This window comes from Saccopteryx leptura, chromosome 5 (assembly GCF_036850995.1).
Source record: "Saccopteryx leptura isolate mSacLep1 chromosome 5, mSacLep1_pri_phased_curated, whole genome shotgun sequence".
NCBI lineage: Eukaryota > Metazoa > Chordata > Mammalia > Chiroptera > Emballonuridae > Saccopteryx > Saccopteryx leptura.
The window spans coordinates 219697551-219724867 of record NC_089507.1 but is presented as its reverse complement, the minus strand read 5'-3'; the positions used below and the strand labels follow the sequence as shown (position 1 = coordinate 219724867).

The window sequence follows — 27317 nt, the reverse complement described above, 5'->3', positions numbered from 1 at the left end:
GGTCTGTTTGGGGAGAGGAACCCACCCATCCACCTATGGTGGTTCCTTCCCCACCCCTCCCCCTCCCCCACCCCTTCCCCTCCCCTCCCCCACCCTTCACCCTCCCCCTCTCCCCCACTTACCCACCCTCTCTCCATCTACCTGGTCCTCCCTCCTGTTTTCTCTTCCCCACTCCAATGGGCCGAGGGGCTGCTGACCTCGGTCAGGGTGGGGCACAGGCACAGGGACTTGCCCACTCACATGCCCTGAAGTTGGACCGGGTCATGTAGACCCAGGTTCCAGCCCCATGGACGAGAAGATCTCAGAACTACCGGAAACTTGGCAAATGGAGGTCATTGTCCCTCCTCCCTGAGTCACTGAGCGGCAACTGGGTCTCTAGGGTACCACTTGCTAGGGTTGGGGACAAAGGCCACATCCTGTCCTCAGTGTCCGGTCTGGACCCGGGGGGCTGGAGCCCTGGGGAGGCATTGGGAGGTATGGTCCTGGAGCTGTCCACCTGAGCTCTCACAGGGACCCTGAGGTCTAGTGACCGCAGCGGCCGGTGCCCACAGTCAGATGGAGGACGTTCCCCGCAGCGGGACCCCCACCCCCCAGCACACACCCTGGTGCAGATGAGAGGCAGGCAGGGGGGCCTGGCTGAGCTAACCCGGCCCAGGGGTCCTGACCCCCGGACTGGGGTTCTCCCGCCTTGGGCAGTCCCTCGGAGGTGAGTGTCCAGGGCGGGGCTGTGGCTTCCGTCAGGAAGTGGGTCTGAGCGGGCAGTGTCGCTGGGCACTCCCGGTGGCAGACTGCCAGCTGCCTTTGTTCTGGGATCTGGAGCGGACGCCCTGGAGAGGGGGCGGGGGGAGCCAGCACTGGGCATCGGGGAGCCTTCCCACCCCCGGGAAGACTGAGGAAGGGGCTGTGGGCGGCATCAGGGCTCCCTGGTGCCTGGTGGGTGGTCCAGGGCTGGTCCTCACACACACACACACACACACACACACACCCGCTGTCCACAGTTCCGTCTGAATCCCGTCCTGATCTTTCCCGTGCGGAGGGTGTTGGTGGAGAAACCCAGGCTCCAGGCGCCAAGTCTTGGCTGAGAGGGCGTGGAGAGGCCCGGGCCTCGGCACCCTGCCCTGCTCACTGCCTGGACCTTGGCCAGGGACCCTCAGGCCTGAGAGAGCCGTCGCTGGTCTGAGCCTCGCTGGAGGCCAGCCTCGGAAGGGGTTCTCTCCCGGATGGGGCCCGGAGGGTTCCGTGGCTGGTGTCCGAGGGGCAGTGTCCCGAGTCCCGGTGCTGTCCTGCCCGAGGTCCTCCCAGGGGCCATCTGCTCCTTGCCGGCCTTCTGTCTCCTCTCCCTGGACCCAGGGCAGGGGGGCTGCTCCTTCTGACCTCGCAGGCTCAGACCACACAGCAGGGCAGGTCCTGACCCAAGTGCCCTGCTCCCTCCCGAGGGTTCTGCCATGGGGCCTCAGGCCCTCTGTCCCTCTGTCCCTCTGCCCCTCTGCCCCTCTGCCCCTCAGGCCCTCTGTCCCTCTGTCCCTCTGTCCCTCTGCCTCTCTGCCTCTCTCCCCTCTGTCCCTCTGTCCCTCTGTCCCTCTGCCCCTCTGCCCCTCAGGCCCTCTGTCCCTCTGTCCCTCTGTCCCTCTGTCCCTCTGCCTCTCTGCCTCTCTGCCCCTCTGTCCCTCTGTCCCTCTGTCCCTCTGCCTCTCTGCCTCTCTGCCCCTCTGTCCCTCTGCCCCTCTGTCCCTCTGCCCAGTGGTTTTAACGACCTGGACAGCTGAGTTGAGGCCAGTGAGGTCCTCCGTCCCCAGATAGCTCCCCGGTGGCCCTTACCTGTGGCCGCAGCCCATATTCCCCAGATCTGGCTTCAGGTGAGCAGTGCTGGTGCCCTGTGGTGGGGGGCAGGTCCAGCCAGGGCTGCAGGGACACAGGCTGGGGGCCCGGTGGGGTGGGGGGTAGCACTGAGGGAAACCGAGCCAGCCTGACAGGCTGTGAAGCCAAAAGTGTGTGTTGGGGGCTGGAAATGCCGGGTGAGGGGTCCGTACACCAGAAGGTAAGGCTGCTGACATTGGAGGGTGAGCGAGCCCCCTGGGCACCTGGGGACACTGAATATCCGTGTGGAGGGGCCAAAATCTCAGGCTGGTCTCTGGAGGAGACGCAGGGCTTGGCCCCAGCGGGGCCATCAGAACTCCGTGCCTCAGTTTCCTCTTTTGTACACGGGGGGGGGGAGGTGAAGACACCTGGACACCTGTTTGAGGGCTTTGCACCTCAGCAAGCCCCCCCCCACACACAAATACTTTGGCTGGACCCTCAATCCGGGCAGCACGTCCTCAGAGGCCGGCCGGCTCCGTGCTCCCTGGGCAGCTTCCTGGTCCTGGCATGCCCGCTGGCCGGCGCTGCCCAGGCCCGGTTGGGCACTTGGCCACATGGCCAGCCCCCCAGTCGGGTCAGCAGGGTTATTCAAGGGGAGCGGCAGGAAGTTCGGCCGAGGCTGACCGGGCTCTGGTTACAGAGTCCAGCAGCCAGGACAGGTGTAGAGGCCAGACCAGACACAGCCCCTTAAGCTGGGCTCCTTGAGGAGGACAGTGGAGTGGCGGGGGTGGGGGGGCCCTGGGGGGCCAGTGGAGGCCCCTCCTGTTCTGGCCCAGGCCCCTCGTTCCCCGTGAGACTCGAGGGAACCCTGCCTCTGCTCCTCGGAGGACACGGGGCACAGCATGCCTGGCCCCGGGCACCCTGTCCCCACCACAGGCGCCCTCGGCAGCCGCTGCGGACCCGCCTGGGCCACGTGTCTCTGCTCCCTCTGGGTGCACAGAGGCCTCCCACTGCCTCATGCGGGACCCGCCAGGCCTGGTGACCCCCAAAGCTCCCGCTTTCCATCTGTCTTTAAACAAGCCCCACAAGTGTTGACCTCCCGCCGTACTGCTTACCAGAGACTAAACTGTTTGGGTTTGGGGTGCCCCCGGGATGAACTCCACTTCCTGTGGCCTGGGGCTGACCATCTGGCCTGACCTGGGCCACTGCAGGGGGGAGAGGAGGGGGGCGGGGAGCCCTGGGCTGGGGCTGAGACAGATGCCCACAGGGCAGGGGGCCCGAGACAGCCCCCGGCAGGTTGGGGGGGCGACTCTGAGTCCCTCCCCCGGCCCAGCTCTGGGCATTTGCCCTGCACACTAGCTGGTGAGCTCGTGCACACCCACCCTGCTCTGCACACCTGTTCGTCGGGTGCCCGCCCAGCAGAGCCAGGCCCCTGGGGCGTCTGCCTGTCCTCCCTGCCTTTCCATGTTTTATTTTTCTAGTCCCTGCCTCCCTGCAGCTGGGTCCTCCCTGATCCTGGCTGTGGAGGGTCACGCGTATTTACTCAGTTGGGGGCCTGAGTCGACAGGCCTGCCCTGCCCTGCCCTGCTGGCCTGCTGCGATGGTTATCTTTGTCCAGGCTTTCATAAGGGGTCTCTGCGGAGAGGGCGGGCATGCTGGGGGCTGGGCCAGGTGCACTCAGCACTCTGGGGTGGGGGGCCCAGAAAGCCGGTCGTCCCAGCCCCAGCCGTCCAGGTGGGGAGTCCCGGAGGCCTGGGTGCCTCCTGTTCATCCCGAGGGGAATGGCCTGGGCGCTCACCCGGACGGACGCAGGGTCTAGGAGGGGCTTCCTGCCTCCGCCCGGCCACAGCCCGGGACCCCGGCCCAGCCCTGGGAATCGGCACCGGGCCCTGCTTCCGGCAGAGCCGGGGCTGAGTCACAGGCCGCCCGGTGATTCACCAAGCCCGCCAGCGGGTGGGGGCTGGGCCCTCGCTTCTCCTAGGAAGGGCAGGCCGGCCCAGCCTGGGTCTCCCAGGCCCCGAGATGGGCCAGGGCAGAGGTGGGTGGGGCGTGCTGGCCAGACCACCTTGCACTCTGGGGGTTCCAGCCGCGGCCCTGCCCTTGGTGACGTGGGGACCTGAGCCCAGGAGGCTGCGGGCAGCTCTCACCCTCTGCACTCCTCCCGCGGGTTTCAGAGACCCGGCTGGCAAGTTGTCCAGATCACAGCCCGGGCACTGCGCGCTCCCCACCCCCACCCCGGCCTCGTGTGGTGTGGCTTCAGGTGTCCTATGCAGCATCCCGGACAGGTGACCCCGGCTTCTGCTTAGCCACCTCGGGGACAGGTGGCATCTTCCCGTGCAAGGCTCTGGGAGCTGTCACACCGTCTCGAAAGGCATTGTGCCCTGACCCCTGGTCTTTGCACCTGTGCTGGGTTTGTCTTTCTGCTGCCCCTGTGCCCAGGGAGGGGATGGGACAGGACTGCCCCCCCAGGGACACATGACCGTTAGTGACTGGAACCCACCCCGGGCCTCCTGCTCTGGCCCTGGCCCCCATCAGGCATCGGCCATGGCAGGGAGGGTGCGGATGCCCTCCTGGGGGGGCCTTGGCCCTCCGCAGCCAAGCTGGGCGTGGGGGCCAGGGGGCGGGGGGCCAGTGACCGAGAGGCGGTCCGGCTGCTGTCCTGGAGACATGCCGGCCCCAAAATAGCCAGATTGTTAAAAATAACCCGGGAGGCTTTTGTTTGGCTTTTGCTTTAAAAGACGTTCTTTCCTTCTGCAGAGGGCCCTGTAGCCGCGGGAAAGGTCAGCGGCATTGGCAGCGGAGCCGATGGCTGGTGGGGGCAGGGCCGGGTCCGAGGAGGCCGTGCCCAGTGTGGCCCTGGGAGCCGCACCCGGTCGGGGACAGATGGGGCACGCCAGGCTCGTGCCTTTTCTCCCCTCTAGCCTGGGCCTGGGCCTCGGGGCCATGCGGCCAGGGCCCCCGTGTGACAGGTAGATGACCAGGTGGACAGGCGGCAGGGGTGGAGTCTTGAATAGCGTCCCAGCATGCCAGGCGTGGAGGGAAGGTTCCTGTGACGTCCTTGTCTTGCCTGATCAGTGTCTTCGAATCAATATTTGTGCAAGTGCCCTCAGCTGGGAAAAATGCAGCCAGCCGCCCACAGGGGTGGGTGGGAGGTGGGGGGGGCAGAGCTGGCGAGAGGGGGGTGCAGCTGGTGCCTCACTCAGGGAAAGGCGGGGGTGGGCCCCAGGGGGCTCCGAGGGGGCCTTCCGTCTCCTGGGGCCTTTGGTGGGGGGCGTGCCGCCCCCCAGAGCAGCCTGTGTGGGTGACACACACCCCCTGGTTCCCCCGGGGCTCCCCGGAATGCCTGAAGGTTGGCCAAGGTGCCGGCCGGGCGCAGGGTCCGTCCTTCAGGGTCTCACGCCCCTCCCCCAACTGAGCAGCATGGGAAAGATGACCTCAGAGCCTGGACTTGGGTGAAGAGGCTACTTGGCTTGGTGTGGGCCCATCCCTGCAAACGTCAGCCCTTCCGGGAAGGGCATGGGCTCGGGACAGGCGTGTCTCTGGGGCCCGGGGACCCTGCCCCCGCCCCCCGCTGGCATTCTTAGCAGGCGAGGCGTTGAGGGGTCCACCGTCCCCCCGTGCGGTCACCATGGCAGCCTGAGGCTTTCAAGGGCTGGAGGGGTGAGGTGGTCTGGGGCCCTGATCCCAGGCCCTGAGTGGGTGGCACAGGTGCCCCCTATGAGTGGCATGTTCACCAGCGTGTCTGCCTTGTGTCTGGGCCCCCCACGCCTGAGTACAGCCTGGGGGGGCCCCTGCCCCCCTGCCCCCCTGCCCGGTTTCCCTGGAGCCCGCACACCACTCAGAGCCCAGCCCGGACAAGAACTGTCCAGCTTTGTTGTTTCCTTGGCTTTGGAGTCGAGGGGCAGGGCTTGCCTGCCCTCCGAGCTGCCTGGGAACCACTGTCCTTCCCTGGGGTGGTGGGGGCTGGGCCCAGTCCAGAGTGAGTGCCCCCGGGGGGCAGGTGGGGGCGCAGAGGGTCGGTGAGCGGCTGGGAGGGTGGAGCTTCCTTGCACACCTGCCCCCTGGGGGGCCTCAGTGCCTTGGGGCTGGTCAAGAGTGGGGGACCGGTTTGGAGTTGACTCTGAGAATGACGAGGATGAGGTGACACATCCCAGGAGGGGGTGTCACCTGCCGGCTGTGCCAGGAGGCCAGGCTTGTTTGGGAGCAGGGGGCAGTTAGTGTCTGGCCACTGGGGCTGTAGCGATGGTGTGGGTGGAAGGGAGTGAGTTCTTGTCTTCCCCTTGCCCAGCCCCACGGCCTGAAGACAGGCTGCCCCCTCCCACACGCCCGGTCTGACCCCCCAGCCCCACCCCCGCCAGGCCTGTCTCAGCTCAGAGCCTGAAGACCCAGGTGGCTATTGGGAGGGGTGGGGAGGCAGGCGGGTCTGGGCCATGGGCCAGCACGCCCCCAGACCCAGGGGGGGAGGCCTCGGAGATGGCAGTGACCCCGGTGTAGGTGTCAGCGGCCGTGGGCAGGTCAGCAAGCCCAGGGGCAGCCATGCGGGTCCGTCTGGCCCTCACAGGAGAACCCACAGATGCCCACTGCACCGTGGGGTGGGCATGGCCCTCTGGGTACGAGGGGGGGCTTCAGGGGCATCAACTCCCCCCCCCTGCAGGTTTTCCATGTGGCCTATGTGCTCATCAAGTTTGCCAACTCCCCCCGGCCGGACCTCTGGGTGCTGGAGCGGTCGACGGACTTCGGCCACACCTATCAGCCGTGGCAGTACTTTGCCTGTGAGTCTCCTGGCTGGCACATCTCGGGGTGGCTGTTATCACCCGGCTCGGGTAGGACTGCGGGGGGAGGGGAGGCGCGTCCCAAAGGCAGGTGGTGGTGAGCGGCTCCTGTCCCTGACGGGGGACATGGCTGGGTCTAGGGGCAGGTGGCACCTGGAGTCCCTGTTCTGTCCATGGCGCCCTCTGGACAGATGTCACGCTCTGGCAGCTCCTGAGGTGACAAAGGCAGCCAGCTTAGCCGCCTAGTCCTGAGAGCGAGGGAGCCCTGCACCCACGCTCAGTGCCCGGCCCCGCCGGGGGCCACCCAGACCAAGCGTGTTGAGGCGATGCCCCGACCGAGCAGGCCCGAGTCACCTGTCCCCGCTGCACCCAAGAGTGAGGGCAGGGCCGTCCCCTCCGGCCAGTACGACAGTTCCCCGAGCAGGAGGGTGAGGGCCATCCCGGGGGCCCCTGTGCTCTGCAGGCGGGACAGCTCGTGTGGCGTGGCCAGTTCCGAGACCCCAGCTTGGGCCTGGCTGGGTGGCCCCGGCCCCCCACGGCGCACTCCGGGGAGGCTGCCCCGTCAGCCAGCCTGCCGCTCGCTCGTCACTACCCAGCTCTGCGGCCGGGGCTGGGTCCACCTCACACAAGGCCGTGAGGCCACGGGAAGTCCAGGCGGGCGGTCAGGGCACGGCCGTGGGACCCGGCACCCTCACCTTCCTGCCTGTCCCCCCGCAGCCTCCAGGAGGGACTGCCTCGAGCGTTTCGGGGTGCAGACGCTGGAGCGCATCACGCGGGACGACGACGTCATCTGCACCACCGAGTACTCCCGGATCGTGCCCCTGGAGAACGGCGAGGTGGGCAGGGGGCGGCGGGGGCGGGAGGGGGTTCCCGGCCGGCGTGAGGGCGGCGGGCGGTCAGGCGCCGGCCTGACCTCCGTCCCGCCTGCAGGTGGTGGTGTCGCTGGTGAACGGGCGCCCGGGGGCCATGAACTTCTCCTACTCGCCCTTGCTGCGCGACTTCACCAAAGCCACCAACATCCGCCTGCGCTTCCTGCGCACCAACACGCTGCTGGGTCACCTGATGGGCAAGGCGCTGCGCGACCCCACCGTCACGCGCCGGGTGAGCGAGCCTGCCGCCTCCACGCGGTCACACGGGCAGGGCGGGGCCGCGCAGGGTGGGTGTGCCGACCACGCGGGGGGTCTCGGCGGGCTCTGGCACTCACGCGTGGCGCGGGGGGGCGGGTGCAGTACTATTACAGCATCAAGGACATCAGCATTGGCGGCCGCTGCGTCTGCCACGGTCACGCGGATGTCTGTGACGCCAAAGACCCCACAGACCCCTTCAGGTGAGACTTGCAGCTCCCCGTCCAGCCCGGGGCGGAGACCTGGTTCTGCTGCCCGCTGTGTCCCGGGCCCCTGGGACCTGCACTGGTCACCACCCCATGGCCTCAGTTTCCCCTTGGACATGGTGAGGTGGCGGAGCAGCACCTGGTACCCTGCTGCCAGCAGAGGTGGGGTTTTTGTCCGGACCCCAAGCCCAGGGCCCCAGGGAGGGGAGTCACTGAGGGAGACACTCAGCCCGAGCCTGCACGTCCCTGTCCTCTGGGCTGGGTGCTGTGCCCACCCACCTTCCCCCAGGACACAAATGACATGACCCAGTCCCTGCGGCCTCCACAGGCATGGACCAAGGCCTGGGAGGGGAAGCTGAGGGTGCCCCTGAGGCTCCCCCCAGTTACCCCACACAGCACAGGCAGCACCTGGGGGCCACTGAGTTGGCCAGAGAGGTCGGCCTGGGCATCAGCGCCATGTGCCCCTTACCTTCCTTGCCTCCGAATCATGCAGTCCCCATCCACACGCTGGGGTTTAGGGCCTGCTTTGTACCTTCTGCGGGGGCTGCATTGCTTTGTCCACGCCCCAGCTTGTACGGGGGGCCCGGGAAGCCCAGACAGCAGAGGCTCACCTCCGTCTCACGGTCCAGGCTCAGCCCCACCCCATCCACTGTGGCAGGCGGGTCTGAAGGAGGAAGGGCTGTGGTCACCCTAGCTGCGGGCAGGCGGCTGCCCGCTGAGGCCCTCGGGACCCACAGGGCTGTCCAGGCCAGGCGCTGCCTCGGACAAGGGTTCCTGCCTGCCAGGCCCAGGCGGAGTCACTGCTTTGGGAAACTCAGTGCCAGGCAGGGAAGGCGTGAGGGCCGGGAGGGGTGCCACTGGGTAGCCAGGCCGGTCTCGGAGGAGAGGCAGGTCGGCTCCACCCTGACTCGCCCGCACCTGGGCGTGGATGAGCTCTGCTCACCCCGCGGGGCACAGGGCTGCACGCGGTCCCCAGAGCCACAGACACCCGCACGCACCCGCGTCCCCAGTGTCCCCACGCGTCAGCCTGTCCAGTCCTCCTGCGTCTCCCGCCCACCACCTCCGCCTCTCCTCCAGGGGGGCCGCTGGTGCCTGCCCCACACCGCTCTCCTCGTGCTGCGTGTCCTCAGAAACGGCTGCTTGGCCGTGCTCTCGGGTGTGACGTGAGCTGCCTGCACACCCTGGTGGGGGGTCACGCCTCTCAATACTGCAGACACCATGTCAGGTCCCTTCGTGTCTCTAGACGCTCAGAGAGGTCCCCCACACACACCCCGCCCCCCCCAGTCCCACGCACGGTTGCCGGTGTGTCTGCTGGAAGTTTCCGCGACCCTTCCGGGCGGGCGCCCTGTGGATCCACCCTGTGGCGTCGGGGACAGGGGTGGGCGTGTTTTCTCTGGCTCAGAGACGCCTGCTCTGGGACTCGGAGACTCCGACTCTCTGTTAGTTCACGGCCGGCCTTGGCGTCGGCTGGCGTCCCCGTTGTCTGTCCCTTCTCTCTCTCTCTGGAATTTGGGCTGTGGCGCCCCCGCGTCCCAGGATGTCTGGATCCCCACCCCTGTCTTCCAGCCCGTCTCCCCGAGAGGGTTCTTCCCTTCCGCCGGGTCTGACCTGCTCCACGGCCCACCCGCTGACTCTTACACACAGTCCTTTTGTTTTTCGTTTATAGAATGAGCTCTGACAGGTTCCTTTTGTCACCTCTGCCCGTTTCTCATAGCATCCTGAGCTTTATGACGTTTTGGATTCTTTAGGTTATCTTCTTTGACTTTTTTTTTTTTTTTTTTTTTTTTTGACAGAGTCAGAGGGACAGATTGAGACAGACAGACAGGAAGGGAGAGAGAAGATGAGAAGCATTAATTGTCCACTGATTGCTTTCTCATATGTGCCTTGACGGGGGTGGGGGGGGGCTATAGCAGAGCGAGTGACCCCTGGCTCAAGCCAGTGACCTTGGGTTCAAGCCAGCAACCATGAGGTCATGTCTGTGATCCCACATTCAAGCCAGATGAGCCCGCGCTCAAGCTGGCGACCTCGGAGTCCCAGTCCGGCCCTCTTTCCACCGTACCACCGCCTGGTCGGGCTGGCTGTTCTTCTTCTACGGTTTCTACCCGGTTGCTCTGTGAGGTTCTTGGGGTCACAGTCTGTGTCTGTTGCCATGGCTGACCCCGCTCCTTAGGTGACACCCATGTGCCCAGGACCGGGAAGGAGCCTCCAGGGGGGGCTTTGTGAGGGCTTTTACCCACCGTGCCCGGGAAACACCAGCCTGACTTTCTGTGTGAAGGTCTTAGTTTAGAGGGGCCCTGACCAAGGCTACCAGCAGCTGCAGGCCTGGGACGGCCCACCTGTGGAAGGTCATGGCGTCTCCTCTCCTGCGGGCCCCCCCCCCCGATGTCCCCTGTCCCGGGCTCTGAGGGACAGCATGTTGACTTCCAAGGCCCGTGAACCCCACTCCTGGTGGGGGGACAGATGCTAGAGCTGCAGGTTTGGGGCTCTGTGTCTTATCTTCCTGTCTGGTTCTGGGGTCAGGCACAGCACTGGCCCGGGACCCGGGCACACTGAGCCCGGCATGGGGCCCATTCCTGCCCCCGCCCTGGCTGACACGCAGTCTGGGCTGGGTTGGGGCTTTGGCATGGGTGTCTGTGGTAGGTGGCTGCAGCCTCAGCTCCCAGCTGCGGCCAGCTGTCCCCCTGCCCACTGAGTCAACCAGGAGCTGCTCTCCAGGACAGCGGGCAGGGCTCCAGCCCTCCCGACGGGTGTCCACCCCTGGCTGGGAGAGGAAGCAGTTCTTGGCCACCTGCCCCTGGGGAGGTGCCCTGGACGCATGGGGGCATCTGGCTGAGCTCAGGGCTGCCCGCTGAGCGAGACCTGGTCTTCAGGTCCTGACCCCGGTGGGGACGGCCCAGCGCCAGGGCCCAGGGCTCCAGGCGGACCTGCAGGCAGGGGCCACGGCGCTGGTCATCCAGGGCCCCGCCCCCAGCCCCCGCAGCTCCCGCCCCCGCGGCCTCTGCTTCCGGGTCCCCCTGCGTCTGCGGTGGGTCTGAGCGCCCGGGCCCCTCTCCCCACAGGCTGCACTGCGCCTGCCAGCACAACACGTGTGGCAGCTCCTGTGAGCGCTGCTGCCCCGGCTTCAACCAGCAGCCGTGGAGGCCCGCCACGCCGGACAGTGCCAACGAGTGCCAGTGTGAGTGCCCGCACACGCTCACGCTCACACGCACGTGTGCTCCTGCACGCTTACCCACAGGCGGCGCTCACACGTGCTCACGTGCACACACAACGCTCATGGAGAGTCACACACACGGACATACATGCGTGCACATGCACGGTCACATGTGCTTGCTCAGCACGCACGCACACATACGTGTGCTGTGGGCACACTCGAGCGATAGAACACGCTCTGCTTCCTGAGCCAGCCCACATTGGGGGTCGTCTGTGGGATGTGGTCTGGGGCCCCAGCCTGGCGGGGTCGTGGAGGGGTGTTTGGCTGACAGCTGGGTGTCTGCCTTTCCCTCCAGCCTGCAACTGCCACGGTCACGCGGAAGACTGCTACTATGACCCCGAGGTGGACCAGCACCACGTCAGCCAGGACCGGGACCGCGTCTACCAGGGTGGGGGTGTGTGTGTCAACTGCCAGGTGGGCCTGGGCTTTGGGGCTCTGAGGAGACCTTGGCACTATTGAGGTGGGTGGGGCCGGGGGACTGTTGGGTGACTTTCTGGGTGGGAATGTCCTGGACTCAGTGGTCCTGTGCGTCCCCCCCCCCCCCCAGCATCACACCACCGGCATCAACTGTGAGCTCTGCCTGCCCGGCTTCTACCGCGCCCCCGACCACCCCCTGGACTCGCCCCACACCTGCCGTCGTGAGTGGGGAACGGCCTGGGTGGGGCGTCCTGGGAACGGGTGACCAGGAGCAGGGTTGGCCTGGGCACGGTGTCCTCGAGTCCTTCCGACCACTCCGAGAGGCCCAGCCATGGCCCCCCACCCTGCTGCCATCCTGGGCCCGACAGCCCTGGGCTCAGGGTCTCACGACTTCCCGGCCCCCCGTCCAGGCTGCGACTGTGAGTCCGACTTCACAGACGGGACCTGTGAGGACCTGACCGGCCGCTGCTACTGCCGGCCCAACTTCACGGGGGAGCGGTGTGAGGCGTGTGCAGCAGGCTTCACCGACTTCCCGCACTGCTACCGTGAGGGCGCCGGCCCAGGGGTGGGGGCCCCGGGGGGGGGGACCCGGGAGCCTTGCTGCCTCTCCTCTGCACTGAGCCCACCGGGATGACACACCCGTCTCCTTTCCCAGCCGCGTCCTCCTCCGGCAACAGCACCGGGGCCCAGGCTCTGCCAGCCGGACAGATCGTCAGTGAGTATCTCTGCGCGGTCCCCCCCAATCCTGCCCCGGGGCCCCCCTGGAGCAGTGGGGTCAGGGGTGGGCCACACGGAGGCCCAGCAGAGAAACGGGATTTTCATCTGAGTGACGTTCATTTTGGTTCTTTTCATTTGATGCAAACCGTACACATTCACGCTAGAAAAACTGTCAAAACTCTACGTAAGCGTGACGGCGAAGGAGGAAGTTACCCAGCAATCATCCCTTTACAAGTGATCCCTCTTCCCTTCCCCCCAAACCTCCGTGGGGATGCACACACGCTGGCTCCCACACACACACGGCCATGTGCTCCGCGGGCCGGTTCATAATCGCATTTTTTCCACCCGCCACGATCCTGTAAACATGTCCCTTCTCGTCCTGCCTTTGCTAGAACGATGGAGCATCTATTTAACCCAGATCCCCATTGCTGGAGATTTAGGTGCTTTCCAATTTTCTTTCTTTTCTTTTTAAATAATGCTCCAATACACATCCTTACAGTTCCAACTTCCTGTCATTCCTTAGTTCTTCTGTAGGAAGATTTCCCAGAGGAAGAGTCCAGCCAGGCCCGACGGGCTCGGGCTGAACCACTCGGGGCCGTGGGCCCGCCGACTCCCTCTCCAGAATAAAACACGATCTACCAGCGTCGGCCGCCACGCTTTAAAGCCAGTCACTGTTCCCAGGGCGCAACGAGGTTTATTCATGTCGGCTTGATTTCTCTCTGGTCCCCTAGGGGGACACGCTTCTCCTCTTGAGTGTTTCTGGAGTTGGTCACTGACATGTCAGAGTCTCTGGTCAGCAGGTGTCTTCCCTTTGTCATGGGACAGGTGGTGGCTCTTGTAAATAACACTTTTCTTTTTAAAAATTTATTGATTTTAGGCCCTGGCCGGTTGGCTCAGTGGTATAGTGTCAGCCTGGCGTGCAGGAGTCCCGGGTTCGATTCCTGGCCAGGGCACACAGGAGAAGCGCCCATCTGCTTCTCCACCCCTCTCCCTCTCCTTCCTCTCTGTCTCTCTCTTCCCCTCCCGCAGCCAAGGCTCCATTGGAGCAAAGTTGGCCCAGGCGCTGAGGATGGCTCTGTGGCCTCTGCCTCAGGCGCTAGAATGGCTCTGGTTGCAACAGAGTGACGCCCCAGATGGGCAGAGCATTGCCCCTTGGTGGGCATGCCGGGTGGATCCCGGTCAGGCGCATGTGGGAGTCTGTCTGCCTCCCCGTTTCCAACTTCAGAAAAATACAAAAAAAAAGAATATAGATCTGCTCCTGTATGTGCCCTGACTGACCAGGGATCAAACCAGCAACCTCTGTGCTTCAGGCAGATGCAATAATAACGCTTTTTCGAGCTAATGTTTCCATTTTCTTTGAATAAATGCCCCCAAAGTGGAATGCCTGAATCATAGGGCAGCTCTATTTTTTTTTTAACTTTTTGAGGGCCCTCCACACGGCTTTCCCCAGTGAAGGCACCAGTCTGCATTCCCACCAGCGGTGCACGAAGGTTCTCTTTCCACACCCTCGTCAGCACTTGTTGTTGGTGGATGTATTGATAAGAGCCACCCTGGCACGTGGGAGGTGATATCTCATTGTGGTTTTTAATTTGCATTTCTCTGACGATCAGTGGTGACGTTGAGCAATCTTTTCACATGTCTCTTGGCCATCTTGTATGTCCTCTTTGGAGAAGTGTCCATTCAGGTTCTCTGACCATTTTTAAAAGATTGGGTTTTTTTGGCTTTTTGTGTTTTATGTTGAGTTGTATGAGCTCTTTGTGTAGTTCGGATATTAACCCCTTGTGGAATGTACCACTTGCAAATATCTGCTCCAACTGAGTGGGTTCTCATGCAAGCCGTATTTCAGTTTTAATCCGATCTGTGACTTAGACGATTGATTCCGTTAAGGCCTAACCTAGCAGGGACCCGCTGGTCGGAACACCAGTGCTCCCAGTCATGAGGCTGGGCGGAAGAGTTCTTGTTTTTCTGTGTTGCCTTGTTTTGGTTTTGTGATTCACCCTGTAAAATACTTGGCGAGTGATTCATACTGGGGTTACACTCCGTATCAGTTCTTAAGATCACGGGAACTTACGAAAAGTTTGACGAAAACTCACTTATCACACCATCTGGTCCCGATGACTGCTTTTTCAGCGGAGATCTGAGATTTATGGTTTCGTGTCGTGTGGAATGTTATATGTACGGGCAGAAAGCTATACACACACAGCTTTCTGTCCTAATTTTTAAATTTCCTTTCACCCCTATTATTGTCTATTTTGGGGGGTTTTTTTTTCCCCTCTTTCTTTTCTTCCTTCATTTGACCTAATGGAAGTGCATTGAATTGATTGGTGCTTTCAAAGGACAGCCCAAGGATACAGTATTAAGATTGCTGGTTTGTTTGTTTTTTTCTCTTGCTTCACATAGGGGAGAAGGTTTGCTTCCTTATATAGAAATTTTTGAACTAAAGCCTTTGATGCCTTCTATCTCCTTCCTGGTGGTTGATTTTTATTTTGGATCGCTTCTTGAATTAATCATTACTTCCCGTCTCTGTTAGTTGTCAACAAAAAGGTTTGAAGTGGTGGTTCTCAAAAAGAGGTGATTTTTGATCCACAGGAAAATGTCTGTCTTTTTGGTTGTTATAACTGGGGAGTGCTGTTGGCATCCACCGAGTGGAGGGAGGCCAAGCGTATGCCAACTACCCTACCTACAGTGCGCATGACAGCCCCGCCCCTGCCATAGTTGTCCGGCCCAGAGTGTCGGCGGTACCCAGGTGGAGAAACCTGGGCTGATGCTATCAGTGTGCCTCAGAGTGCAGCTTTGGCTAGGCGTGTTCCTCAGAGTGGATTGTTGCATTTTCACTTAACTGCATTTTAGTTTTTATTTCCTTTCGACCCGAGTTCTGTAGGCGCGTGCTTGTCGTTCTCAGTGGTTTGATTTCCTTTCCGCCCTTGCTTTGTGGGTTCAGGCCTCGTCTTACCAAACATCATGGTCATTTTCGGTAGCCTGGCAAGTCCTGGTGTTGGTCTTGGGAATCTGACGTCTTCTCTGTTTCTCACCCTTTAAGGTTGTTCCGTGAACGTTTGACGAGACCGTGTGTTGTCTGTTGTTGGGTATGGATTTCGGTGTGTGCGCCCATTCCAGCCGAGTTTTTGTGACATTCTGAGGACAGAAACACTCAGTCATTTTCTGTAGGACTGTGGTTTTGCCAGACTCTTTGCAATTTTAATCGTTTACTTTTCTGCACCTAAGACCATGCTCTTAGGGACTTGGGATTGCCACCTCTCGTTCTGCCACACACCACCGTGTCCCCCCAAACATCGGCTTTCCCGTTTGGGGATTCTTATGGTCGTTTATTTAATTTTAAATTTTAAAAAATACTTTCAACACATTCAAGTGGACACTCAATGTTATGTTGGTCTTGGGTGGAACAGCACATTTGTGGTTTGACATTTATACACCTTAAGAGGCGATCTCCCCATAGTGCCAACCTGGCTCTTCCTTGTCTTCTAGTTGATACGAATACAAAGTACAAGTGGGAGGAAGTGAGTTTGTGGAGAAGGGAGGTTTTCCGGCGGGGAGGGCCTGGTCTGCAGGCCTCTGAGGCTCCGCCCCGCCCCCAGACTGTGACTGCAATGCCGCCGGGACTCAGGGCAACGCCTGCCGCAAGGACCCGCAGGTGGGACGCTGCGTGTGCAAACACAACTTCCAAGGAACCCACTGCGAGCTCTGCGCCCCAGGGTTCTACGGCCTGGGCTGCCAGCGTGAGTCCAGCCCCGTCCCCGTCCCTGTCCCTGTCTTCGTCACACAGACACTGGGAGCCCAGCCCTGCTCTGACCACTGGCGCCCCCTCCCCACAGCATGCCAGTGTTCCAGCCCCGGAGTGGTGGATGGTGACTGTGACCGTGACGCAGGCCAGTGCGCGTGCCGGGCAGGCTTCGAGGGGGCCGCGTGTGACCGCTGTGCCCCTGGGTACTTCCACTTCCCCCTCTGCCAGTGTGAGCAGGGCCTCCCCCGTGGGCACGGTGGTCGTGGGCTCGGGGCCTTGTCTGCTCAGCTCAGCACCCCTGTGGCCTCTCTGCCCCACAGTGTGTGGCTGCAGCCCCGCGGGGACCCTGCCCACGGGCTGTGACGAGGCTGGCCGCTGCCCGTGCCGGCCTGAGTTTGACGGCCCCCACTGTGACCGCTGTCGCCCCGGGCACCATGGCTACCCCAACTGCCGTGGTGAGCAGAGCGGGGCAAGGCTGCGGCCCGGTAGAGGGGAGAGCGGGGCTCCTGTCTGTGCCCACGGCCTGACCCCGTGTCCCTTGCAGCCTGCAGCTGTGACCCCCACGGGGCCCTGGACCAGCTGTGTGGGACCGGCGGGTCGTGCCGCTGCCGTCCTGGCTACGCAGGCGCCACGTGCCGGGAGTGCAGCCCCGGCTTCCACAGCTTCCCCGCCTGTGCCCGTGAGTGTCCCCGTGGGGGACAGGGAGGGGCAGCGTGTCCCACGGCACGCCCACACCCTGCCTCCTCCCCCAGCCTGCCAGTGCTCCGCCGACGGCTCCCTGCACGCAGCCTGCGACCCCCGCAGCGGGCAGTGCAGCTGCCGGCCCCGCGTGACAGGACTGCGGTGTGACGTGTGTGTGCCCGGCACCTACAACTTCCCCCACTGCGAAGGTGAGGTGGGCGTGGGGGCGTGTCCCGTGCGTGCGTGTCCCGTGCGTGCGTGGGGCGTGTCCCGTGCGTGCCTGCCTGCGTGGGGGCGTGTCCCGTGCGTGCCTGCGTGCGTGCCTGCTTGCAGCTTGTGCCCTGCACACCTTCCCGGGCCGGGTGTTCTGGCCACTGTCCCAGCTCTCTGTGCCCATGCGTGTGTCTGCGTGGCTGTCCTCACACATGTTTGTGTGTGTCCGTGTGCTGGGCGTGTGTCCACGCGCATCACCGTGTGGTTGTTCCTGGACATGTCTCCACGTGCTGTGCATCTGTGCGTGCTCACATGGCTGTGCACACCCAGTGTGTGTTCACACGTGTGTTCGTGTGCTTTTTGCATGTTCATAACTGTGTGCTGGGGAGGGGGAGGGCACACACCCTCAGGGGGTGGTTACCAGAGGTGGAGGTGCAGGTCTTCATGTTTGGTGACACGTGTGGGTGGGAGCCGTGGGTTCTTGGCCAGGCCTGGGTCACTGGCCGAGGAATGACCATAGCCTGATGTCTCCACAGCTGGCTCTTGCCATCCTGCTGGCCTGGCCCCAGCTGATCCCTTCCTTCCTGAGGTGAGCCCAGGTCAGCCCAGGTGGGGTTGAGACCACTGCTTCCCCGGCTAATCGGTTGCAATGGCCACCTCAGGGCTCACTGTTCCCCCGGCTGGTCGTCTGTCCCTACTCCAGGGGCGTTACAGAGATGGGTTAGGGCTCCAGGGCTGAGGGTTTGTGGGTGGGAACGTAGGGGCCACTCTGACCCTCAGTCTCATCCTCCCCCAGGCACAGGCCCCCTGTACGTGCCGGGCTCACGTGGAGGGGCCAAGTTGTGATCGCTGTAAACCCGGGTTCTGGGGGCTCAGCCCCAGCAACCCCGAGGGTTGCACGCGTGAGTCTGCCCAGAGGGGGGTGATGGGGGCTGGAGGAGATCCCTGTGAGGGGCAGGGAGGAGAAGGCTGGCTCACAATGCCCAGGCCCTCCTGGCCCCTCCACAGCTCTCAGGCCTGCTCTGCCCCTCCCCCAGGCTGCAGCTGCGACCCCAGGGGCACGCTGGGCGGAGCTGCTGAGTGCCTGCTGGTGAGTCGAGGGCCAGGCTGCTGGGGGCCTGGGGACAAGCACATTGGGGGCCCCCCCATCACACCTAATCCTACCTTCTCCCTCAACCTCCAGGGCAACGGCCAATGCTTCTGCAAGCCCCACGTGTGCGGCCAGACCTGTGCGGCGTGCAAGGATGGCTTCTTCGGGCTGGACCAGGCCAACTACTTTGGCTGCCGCAGTAAATGCCCTGTTACCAGGCCCTCAGACCATGCCCTGGGGGGCGGGCGGGGCGGGCTGAGGCCCAGGGAGGGACGGATAAGTCCAAGGCTAGCAGGAGAGGCCCAGGTGCTGGACTGGCACCCACTGAGCTGCTCCTGGATGCCCAGCCGGGCCCTGATGGGGAGGTGGGGGCAAGCTCTGCCCTCAGGCCCCCTCCCCACAGTCCTGCGCCAGGGCAGACATCAATAATCAATCCCCGTTCCCTTGCCCCCGAGCCTGGACTCGGAACCTCCCTTGTCCAGAGTCCCACGGTCTCAGCCACTGTTGTTCCTGACAGGGCGGATGGAGGCCCAGGGGCCGGTCTGTGAGCCGAGAGCAGGGTCCTGGGCCGGGGCTGTGGGGAGCCCCCTCTGGGGGGGGCGGCCTGGGCAGCACTGACCTCGCTCCCTCCTGTACAGGCTGCCGGTGTGACGTGGGCGGCGCGCTGGGCCAGGGCTGTGAGCCGAGAACAGGAGCCTGCCGCTGCCGCCCCAACACCCAGGGCTCCACCTGCAGCGAGTAGGTGCCCCGCTCCAGCTGGGGGGGGGAGCAGGGGGCCAGGGGGGGGGGAGCTGGCCCCTGGGCTGGGTCTGATGCCCCAACACCCAGGGCTCCACCTGCAGCGAGTAGGTGCCCCGCTCCAGCTGGGGTGGGGGGAGCAGGGGCCTGGGGGGGGAAGCCGGCCCCTGGGCTGCCGCCCCAACACCCAGGGCTCCACCTGCAGCGAGTAGGTGCCCCACTCCAGCTGGGGGGGGGAGCAGGGGGCCAGGGGGGGGGGAGCTGGCCCCTGGGCTGGGTCTGATGCCCCAACACCCAGGGCTCCACCTGCAGCGAGTAGGTGCCCCGCTCCAGCTGGGGGGGGGAGCAGGGGGCCAGGGGGGGGGGAGCTGGCCCCTGGGCTGGGTCTGATGCCCCAACACCCAGGGCTCCACCTGCAGCGAGTAGGTGCCCCACTCCAGCTGGGGGGGGGAGCAGGGGGCCAGGGGGGGGGGGAGCTGGCCCCTGGGCTGGGTCTGATGCCCCAACACCCAGGGCTCCACCTGCAGCGAGTAGGTGCCCCGCTCCAGCTGGGGTGGGGGGAGCAGGGGCCTGGGGGGGGAAGCCGGCCCCTGGGCTGCCGCCCCAACACCCAGGGCTCCACCTGCAGCGAGTAGGTGCCCCGCTCCAGCTGGGGTGGGGGGAGCAGGGGCCCGGAGTGGGGGGGAAGCCGGCCCCTGGGCTGGGTCTGATGCCCCAACACCCAGGGCTCCACCTGCAGCGAGTAGGTGCCCCGCTCCAGCTGGGGTGGGGGGAGCAGGGGCCTGGGGGGGGAAGCCGTCCTCTGGGCTGCCGCCCCAACACCCAGGGCTCCACCTGCAGCGAGTAGGTGCCCCGCTCCAGCTGGGGTGGGGGGAGCAGGGGCCGGGGGGAAGCCGTCCTCTGGGCTGACGCCCCAACACCCAGGGCTCCACCTGCAGCGAGTAGGTGCCCCGTTCCAGCTGGGGTGGGGGGAGCAGGGGCCCCGGGGGGGGGGAGCCGTCCTCTGGGCTGACGCCCCAACACCCAGGGCTCCACCTGCAGCGAGTAGGTGCCCCGCTCCAGCTGGGGTGGGGGGAGCAGGGGCCTGGGGTGGGGGGGAAGCCGGCCCCTGGGCTGACGCCCCAACACCCAGGGCTCCACCTGCAGCGAGTAGGTGCCCCGCTCCAGCTGGGGTGGGAGGAGCAGGGGCCCGAGGGGGGGGGAAGCCGGCCCCTGGGCTGGCGTTGACGCCCCTGCCCGGCCAGGCCGGCGCCGAACCACTACCTCCCGGACCTGCACCGCCTGCGCCTGGAGCTGGAGGAGGCGGCCACGCCCGAGGGCCACACCGTGCGCTTTGGGTTCAACCCCCTGGAGTTTGAGCACTTCAGCTGGAGGGGCTACGCCCAGATGTCCCCCATCCAGGTGGGCGTGGAGCTGCCCGTGCCCGGCGGGGGGGGGGGGGAGCAGGCCTCTGAAGCCACAGGACCGGGCTAGTGGTGACTCCGGCCGTGAAGGGGTGACCCCGGTTTCCCACGCCACGCCCCCACCAGCCCAGAATTGTAGCCAGGCTGAACGTGACCTCCCCTGACCTCTTCTGGCTCATCTTCCGATACGTCAACCGTGGGCCCACGGCCGTGAGCGGAAGGGTCTCTGTGCGGGAAGAGGGCAAGTTTGCCACCTGTGCCAACTGTGAGTGCCCTGGGGGGGCTGCTCCTCCGCCCCTTCCCCCTGACCTCGGCCCACCCCACCCCCTGCACCCCTCACACCTCCTTCCCACCCGGCCCCAGCCCCGCATTGGGGCCGTGCATTGGTGGGGACGCCAGCCCGTTCTGGGGCCCTGGCATTGGTGGGGACGCCAGCCCGTTCTGGGGCCCTGGGGCGGGTGGCGTGGGGTGGGCGGGGGGCCTGTGGGGCGTGTGCAGTCTCACTGTCCCTCCCCTCCCCCAGGCACGGAGCAGAGCCAGCCGGTGGCCTTCCCGCCCAGCACTGAGCCCGCCTTCGTCACCGTGCCCCAGAGGGGCTTAGGGGAGCCCTTCGTGCTGAACCCCGGCACCTGGGCCCTGCTCGTGGAGGCGGAAGGGGTGCTCCTGGTGAGGCGGGGGCCGAGCGGGGTGGCGGGGGCCGAGCGGGGCGGGCAGGGCCGCAGCATGGACCTGCACCCTCTCGCCTCCAGGACTACGTGGTTCTGCTGCCCAGCGCCTACTACGAGGCGGCCCTCCTGCAGCTGCGAGTGACCGAGGCCTGCACCTTCCGGCCAGCTGCCCAGAGCTCTGGGGAGAAGTGAGGGCCGGCCCGTCAGGGGTGGGGGCCTGACCCTCCCTGTGCTCAAGCCACTGGCCCTGTGCTGACCACAGACTGTGTCGCCCTCCCAACACACACAGCTGCCTCCTCTACACCCACCTGCCTCTGGACGGCTTCTCCTCCACCCCTGGGCCCGGGGCCCTGTGTCTCCGTGACAACAGTCTCCCCCGGCCCTGCCCCACGGAGCAGCTGAGTGCCTCCCACCCCCCGCTGGCTGTGTGCCAGGGCAGTGACGTGAGTCCCCTCCCCACGGAGGGGCGGGCAGGGGTCAAGGCCTGGGGGCGGGGTCCGTGTGGCGGTGACAGGGACACAGGCAGTGGGAGGGACTCGTGTGCTGAGGGTGTGACCTTGGGAGTCAGGATGTCCTGGGGCCCCAGGCCTTCAGCTCACGGTGAGCGCGTGGAGGGTCATCTGTTCACTCTGAGGTGCGGGCCAGACCTCCGGGGCACCGTGCTCAATGAGGAGGCCGGCGGGTCTCGGGTGGGCAGGGGACGCTCTGAGCGAGCAGAGGTCAGAGGGTCAAGCAGGTTCTGTGTCCTGGGAGGACACTGCCCCGTGCAGTAGGGAGCTGGGAAGGACAGGTGTCCAGGCAGCACGTGGGGTCCCGTTCTCCAGGTGGGGGCTGGGGCGGGCCTCTGAGTGCCTGTCCCCGCAGGTGGACGTCCAGCTGCAGGTAGCGGTACCCAGGCCGGGCCGCTATGCCCTCGTGGTGGAGTATGCCAACGCGGGGGCCCGCCAGGAGCTGGGCGTGGCCGCACACACCCGCCAGCGGCCCCCCCAGCACGGGAGGCTCACCCTGCACCCCTGCCTGTACAGGTGTGCCGGAGGAGACGGACAGACTCAACTCTGGGGTCCGTCCGGGTGGGAGGGTTCGGGCCCCAGGGGTGCCCACCTGCTGACCGCCCCGCCCTGCCCCGCCCCGCCCCCAGCACCCTGTGCCGCGGCACCCCTCTGGATGACCAGCACCACCTGGCGGTCTTCCACCTGGACACAGAGGCCAGCATCCGGCTCTCCGCCCAGCAGGCGCACTTCTTCCTGGTGAGGCCCTGACCCCTCACCTGCGCACCCCGCTCCGCCTGACCCCCGTGGCGCCAGATCTTTCAGACGGTTTTGAACCTACATAGAGAAGCAGAGAGAAGGGTTCAGTGAGCCCCGGTTCCCCCCCAGCACGGGACCTCTCTCGGTTCTTCCGGGACCCCTCACCTGCTGCGTTAGTGCCTCCCCGTGGGCAGATAATGTCTGTTCACCAACGACATCCGTGGCCACCTGAGGGCAGGTGCGCCGTGTTGGCGTAGGCGGGGAAGGGAAGAGGGAGTCTTCACAGAAGCCCGTGTCTGGGTAGAATTCACCAGAGCATTCCACCCCGGAGTTGGGGAGGGGTCCGTGCCCTGGGGGCCCTGGAGCTTAAGGCTCAGCCTCGTTGGTCAACTCATCGTGATTAGGTCACTGTCAACCCTCGACACTCGCCACCTCAGTCCTTCTCGTGGGGCCCGGAACCAGGCGTCAGGGCCTGGTCAACACGAGACAGACGTGTGTGGCGTGGCCCTGGGCGAAGTATTGTACCGTCCTCTGCACTGCGCTTCCCCGGGCTGCGAGAAGTTAACTAGAGCGACACAGGCTCCATTTTTATAGCTGCAGCCAGTCCTGAGGAGAGGCCGCCCGCCCGCCCGCGAGGGTGGCCTCGTGCCCGGGCGTCAGGGCTGCGGACCCCACCCTGGGCTTTTCTGTGTTGCTGACGGATACGGGCCCTGCGGCTGCGCCTGGTCTGTCTGTGGGGGGCCCTGCGGTTGTGGTTGTGTCCAGCTGTCCACACGGGAGAGCACCCACAGCTCACAGGACGCCCCGGGGGCCTCCTGGGCAGCCTACCCTCCGGCTGACAGCACCCTGACACTGCCTCTTCCGGAACTTTCCGTAATGACTCACACAGGGCGCACTTCTGCTGGCCCCGTGTGGGAGACGGCTGTGTGGGTCACTGCCGCCAGGTCTCATGTTGTCACGCATGCATCGCGGTGGGTGGCACGGGGCAGAAATGCCCGTTGTGAACCCACCCTGGGAGCTTGGGGAGAAGGCAGCCGGTCAACCCGCAGATGGCCTTGGGGGGGGGCGGGGGAGAGGAGTGGCCTTGGGGGGGACAGCTGGGAGGTGCCCCGGGCCCTAGACACTGCAGTGGAGGGCGGCTGTGCAGCTGGAGGTGGGCCCAGGAGAGCCAGGCAGGCAGTGCAGAGAGCAGGACTCGGAGGGAGAGCCAGGCAGGGACTCGGTGCAGACAGCAGGACTCGATGGACTGCATCCGCGCCCCCCCACCTGCGCCTGTCCCTCTGCCCACAGCACAGCGTCACCCTGGTGCCCGCGGAGATGTTCAGCCTGGAGTTTGTGGAGCCCCAGGTCCGCTGTGTCAGCAGCCACGGGGCCTTTGGCCCCAGCAGGTAGTGGGGCCGCGCGGGGCGGGGTGGCCGGTGCGGCCCGCTGGCCAGGAAGGCGGAGTGGCCGGTGCGGCCCGCTGGCCGGGACAGAGGCTCATCGCCCCCGCGCCCCCGCAGCGCCGCCTGCCTGCCCTCCCGCTTCCCGAAGCCGCCGCAGCCCATCGTCCTCAGGGACTGCCAGGTGCTTCCGCTGCCGCCCGGCCTCCCCCTGACCCACTCGCAGGAGCTCGCGCCGGGCGCACCCCCGTCCGGACCCCAGCCACGACCCCCCACCGCCGTGGACACGGAGGCCGAGCCCACCTTGCTGCAGCACCCCCAGGCGAGGGCCCGGGGGCACGGGCGTGAGCAGGGCGGGGCTTGCGAGAGGGCCCCCCCAGCGCCCCCACACCCCTGCCTGCTCACGGAGCCTCTTCCACCTTGCAGGGGACAGTGGTCTTCACCACCCACGTGCCCGCCCTGGGCCGCTACGCCTTTCTGCTGCACGGCTACCAGCCTGCCCACCCCACCTTCACCGTGGAGGTCCTCATCAACGGGGGCCGCGTCTGGCAGGGTGAGTGGCCATGGGACCTGGCCAGGGGACAGAGCCCTGGACCAGGAGCCGGTCAGGGGCCCCTCGTCCACACACGGCCCTGTCATGGGGCCGCCCCACGACGTGGACAGACGGAATGCTGGTTGTGTGGCTCCCGTGGCCCGTGGCAGGGCACCTGTCACCTGGCTGTGAGGGACAGGTCCACACACGCCCCCTCCTGCCGTCAGTTCTCAACCAGGTGTCCGCGGGCTCATCCGGACTCTGCCCCTCACACCCGTTTCTGAGTGAGGGGCCACCCCCCACACACTGGTGACCGAGGGTCCACTGTGGTGACGCTCACGTCCTGTGGGGGCCTCGTCTCTCCCGCGTGGGGACTCCTCGGCCGTGCCCGGCTCAGGAAGAGGCCTTGGGGCCAGCATGGCCTCTGCGTGTTGGGGGCTGACTCGCCTTTCCAACCCCTCCAGGCCAGGCCAATGCCACCTTCTGCCCCCACGGCTACGGCTGCCGTATCCTGGTGGTGTGTGAGGGCCAGACCGTCCTGGATGTGACCGACAGCGAGCTCACTGTGACCGTGCGTGTGCCCGAGGGCCGCTGGCTCTGGCTGGTGAGTCCCGAGCCTGGTGTCCCTGCATGTGGTCCTGCACCTGCTTAGCGACCAGCCCTCCCCACACCTGTCACTCCACTGTCCATCCCCCAGCCAGGGTGTGTCCCCTGCCTGCCACGGCCCAGCCCCGTGCTGGGCGCCAGGGGCTGCAGCCTCGTAGGACCTCCAGGTCTGCCTCGTAAGACTCTGGGGGGTGGGGTGTCGAAGAGCTAGGACAATGCCCACCAACCCCCAGGTCCCTGCTGGTCAGAGTGGGCTTCCTGGAGGAGGTGGGACCTAGAGGCATGGAGAGGGAGGGGCCCTGGGAGACTGGGTCCCTCCTCACACTCCCCAAGCTTCCGTTGAGCCATAGAGGCTGGGCTCCCCTCTGAACAGCCCAGGTGGGGACCCAGCACCTGCCAGTTTTGCCAGAGAGGGCCCGAGGCTGGGGTGTGATGCCACCGCGTCTTAGCTGCCCGGCCAGACCGTGGCCAGTTGCAGAGACGCCCTGAGGATGAGCTCCAGCCGGCAGGCTCCAGCATACTCCCCTGACCCCGGGCGGGCCCTCTGCTGGGCCCACGGGAGGTGACCAGATCCTGGTGCCCTAGGAGTACGTGCTGGTCGTCCCTGAGGACGTCTACAGCCCCAGCTACCTCCGGGAGGAGCCCCTGGACAAGTCCTATGACTTCATCAGCCAGTGCGCCACCCACGGCTACCACATCAGGTGGGCAAGGCTCGGGGCAGGGTAGTGGGGGTGGGGGGACAGAGACGGGGGAGCTGGCCTCATCACTTGCCCCCCGACCCCAGCCCCACCAGCTCGTCCCAGTTCTGCCGAGATGCCGCCACCTCCCTCTCTCTCTTCTACAACAACGGGGCTCGGCCTTGCGGCTGCCACGAAGTGGGCGCCACCGGCCCCACATGTGAGCCCTTCGGGGGCCAGTGTCCCTGCCGCGCCCACGTCATTGGCCGAGACTGCTCCCGCTGTGCCACCGGCTACTGGGGCTTCCCCGACTGCAGGCGTGAGTATCTCGGTCGACGGCGGCGTTGCCAACTGGAGGGGTGCCGCCTGAGCTTGGGGGGGGGCTTCCTAGTAGAGGGGGGCCCACCAAGAAGTATGGACAGTGGTCAGGAGAACATTCTGGAGCCTGGAGGACCAGCCCGGCCACCTCCAGTCTGCGGGACCTCGGGCAGCTTCTGGCCCAGGCCTTGGCAGGGTCGTCTGTAAGTCTCCAGGGACGAGATGGTGATTCTGGCCCCACGTCAGAGACCAGAGACGCTGCCTGCGACTCGGGCCCAGAGCTGGGTGGAACCCGGCCGGGAGGTGGGGCGGGGTGGGGCGTCCCTGACGGTGCCCCCAGGGCTGCGGCCGGGGGCCCCCTGCATGGGACAGAGGGGCCAGCATCCCCGTGCGTGCTCCCCGCAGCCTGCGACTGCAGCGGCCGCCTGTGTGACGAGCTCTCGGGCCGCTGCATCTGCCCGCCCCGCACCGTCCTGCCCGACTGCCTCGTCTGCCAGCCCCAGACCTTCGGCTGCCACCCCCTGGTGGGCTGCGAGGAGTGCGACTGCTCGGGCCCCGGCGTGCAGGAGCTCACCGACCCCACCTGTGACAAGGACAGCGGCCAGTGCAAGTGAGAGCCGGGGGCAGGGGCAGGTGCCACGCACCCTCGAGCTGGTCCTGGGCTCCGAGCTGGCACTTCTGGACCCACAGGGTCCTGATCCCAATCCCCCCCTCATGATCGCTCCTGGGGTTCGACAGGACCCTCTCTCTCAGCTCTGGGGGGCAGGGCGGGGGGCTGTTCACCATCTCTCACGTTCGCGTGAGGGGTCTGGGTGGAGGGGAGGCCCAGCCAGCTTCTGAACCCCCTCTGGCAGGTGCAGACCCCACGTGGCCGGGCGCCGCTGTGACACGTGTGCTCCCGGCTTCTACGGCTACCCCAGCTGCCATCCCTGCGACTGCCACCAAGCCGGCTCTGCGCCTGGCGTGTGCGACCCCCTCACGGGCCAGTGCCACTGCAAGGTGAGGGTCGGCCGGCACCCTGCCCGCCCCTCGCCCCGTCTCCTCCACTGCGGGTCGTCCTCCGGGCGGCTGGGGCTTCCTGCAGGTGTTGGGGAGAGGCGCCTGTTGGCGAGGGAGGGGTGGCAGCGAGCCAAGGTGGCGGAGGGCCCGCTCACAGCCGGCCAGCGGCCTCACCCTGTGCTCCTCCCCCAGGAGAACGTCCAGGGACCCAGATGTGACCAGTGTCGCCTCGGGACCTTCTCCCTGGACGCTGCCAACCCCAAAGGCTGCACCCGGTGCTTCTGCTTTGGGGCCACCGAGCGCTGCCGGAGCTCCATCCACGCCCGCCAGGAGGTGCACGAGGCTGCAGAGGCCACGGGGAGGGGGCGCGCTGCTGCCCAGCCAGCGGGGTCTGCCGCAAGGGGGGCCCCATGACATGCGGGGTGCTCACCGAGTGTCCCACCCATGTGGCCCGCAGTTCGTGGACATGGAGGGCTGGACGCTGGTGAGCAGTGACCGGCAGGTGGTGCCCCACCAGCTGCGGGCAGACGCGGACCTGCTCCACGCAGACCTGCGGGACCTGCCCGAGGGCTTCCCTGAGCTGTCCTGGCAGGCGCCACCCTCCTACCTGGGGGACCGGGTGAGCGGGCTCGTCGGGGCTCAGGAGGATGCCCATGCCCAGGAGGGTGGCATGCGGGTGCCAGGAGCACAGCCAGGCCCAGCCCTGGCGGTGCTCCAGAAACTCCCCAGGTGACTCTGGGCTCGAGGACAGGGTCTGGCCCGGTCACAGTCCTCTGT

General features: G+C 65.7%; 1 protein-coding gene across 2 annotated transcripts in view; it reads left to right on the top strand.

Annotated features, from left to right (window-relative positions):
- The window catches only part of LAMA5 (laminin subunit alpha 5), a 49047-nt gene that overhangs the window by 6786 nt on the left and 14944 nt on the right, over positions 1 to 27317 (top strand). For both annotated transcript variants that reach the window (XM_066384332.1, XM_066384334.1), the window contains exons 3-38: positions 6452 to 6569; positions 7287 to 7405; positions 7500 to 7670; positions 7799 to 7896; positions 10959 to 11074; positions 11406 to 11524; positions 11658 to 11748; positions 11938 to 12072; positions 12183 to 12242; positions 15841 to 15981; positions 16078 to 16215; positions 16307 to 16441; positions 16531 to 16665; positions 16739 to 16876; positions 17417 to 17469; positions 17677 to 17782; positions 17918 to 17970; positions 18064 to 18169; positions 18609 to 18708; positions 19953 to 20109; positions 20238 to 20376; positions 20635 to 20777; positions 20861 to 20967; positions 21069 to 21222; positions 21644 to 21804; positions 21918 to 22026; positions 23317 to 23414; positions 23529 to 23730; positions 23835 to 23961; positions 24405 to 24544; positions 25132 to 25247; positions 25331 to 25542; positions 25947 to 26151; positions 26396 to 26540; positions 26733 to 26873; positions 26998 to 27159. In XM_066384332.1, the coding sequence (XP_066240429.1) occupies positions 6452 to 6569; positions 7287 to 7405; positions 7500 to 7670; positions 7799 to 7896; positions 10959 to 11074; positions 11406 to 11524; positions 11658 to 11748; positions 11938 to 12072; positions 12183 to 12242; positions 15841 to 15981; positions 16078 to 16215; positions 16307 to 16441; positions 16531 to 16665; positions 16739 to 16876; positions 17417 to 17469; positions 17677 to 17782; positions 17918 to 17970; positions 18064 to 18169; positions 18609 to 18708; positions 19953 to 20109; positions 20238 to 20376; positions 20635 to 20777; positions 20861 to 20967; positions 21069 to 21222; positions 21644 to 21804; positions 21918 to 22026; positions 23317 to 23414; positions 23529 to 23730; positions 23835 to 23961; positions 24405 to 24544; positions 25132 to 25247; positions 25331 to 25542; positions 25947 to 26151; positions 26396 to 26540; positions 26733 to 26873; positions 26998 to 27159 (4650 nt within the window). The remainder of the gene's footprint in view (positions 1 to 6451; positions 6570 to 7286; positions 7406 to 7499; positions 7671 to 7798; positions 7897 to 10958; positions 11075 to 11405; positions 11525 to 11657; positions 11749 to 11937; positions 12073 to 12182; positions 12243 to 15840; positions 15982 to 16077; positions 16216 to 16306; positions 16442 to 16530; positions 16666 to 16738; positions 16877 to 17416; positions 17470 to 17676; positions 17783 to 17917; positions 17971 to 18063; positions 18170 to 18608; positions 18709 to 19952; positions 20110 to 20237; positions 20377 to 20634; positions 20778 to 20860; positions 20968 to 21068; positions 21223 to 21643; positions 21805 to 21917; positions 22027 to 23316; positions 23415 to 23528; positions 23731 to 23834; positions 23962 to 24404; positions 24545 to 25131; positions 25248 to 25330; positions 25543 to 25946; positions 26152 to 26395; positions 26541 to 26732; positions 26874 to 26997; positions 27160 to 27317) is intronic.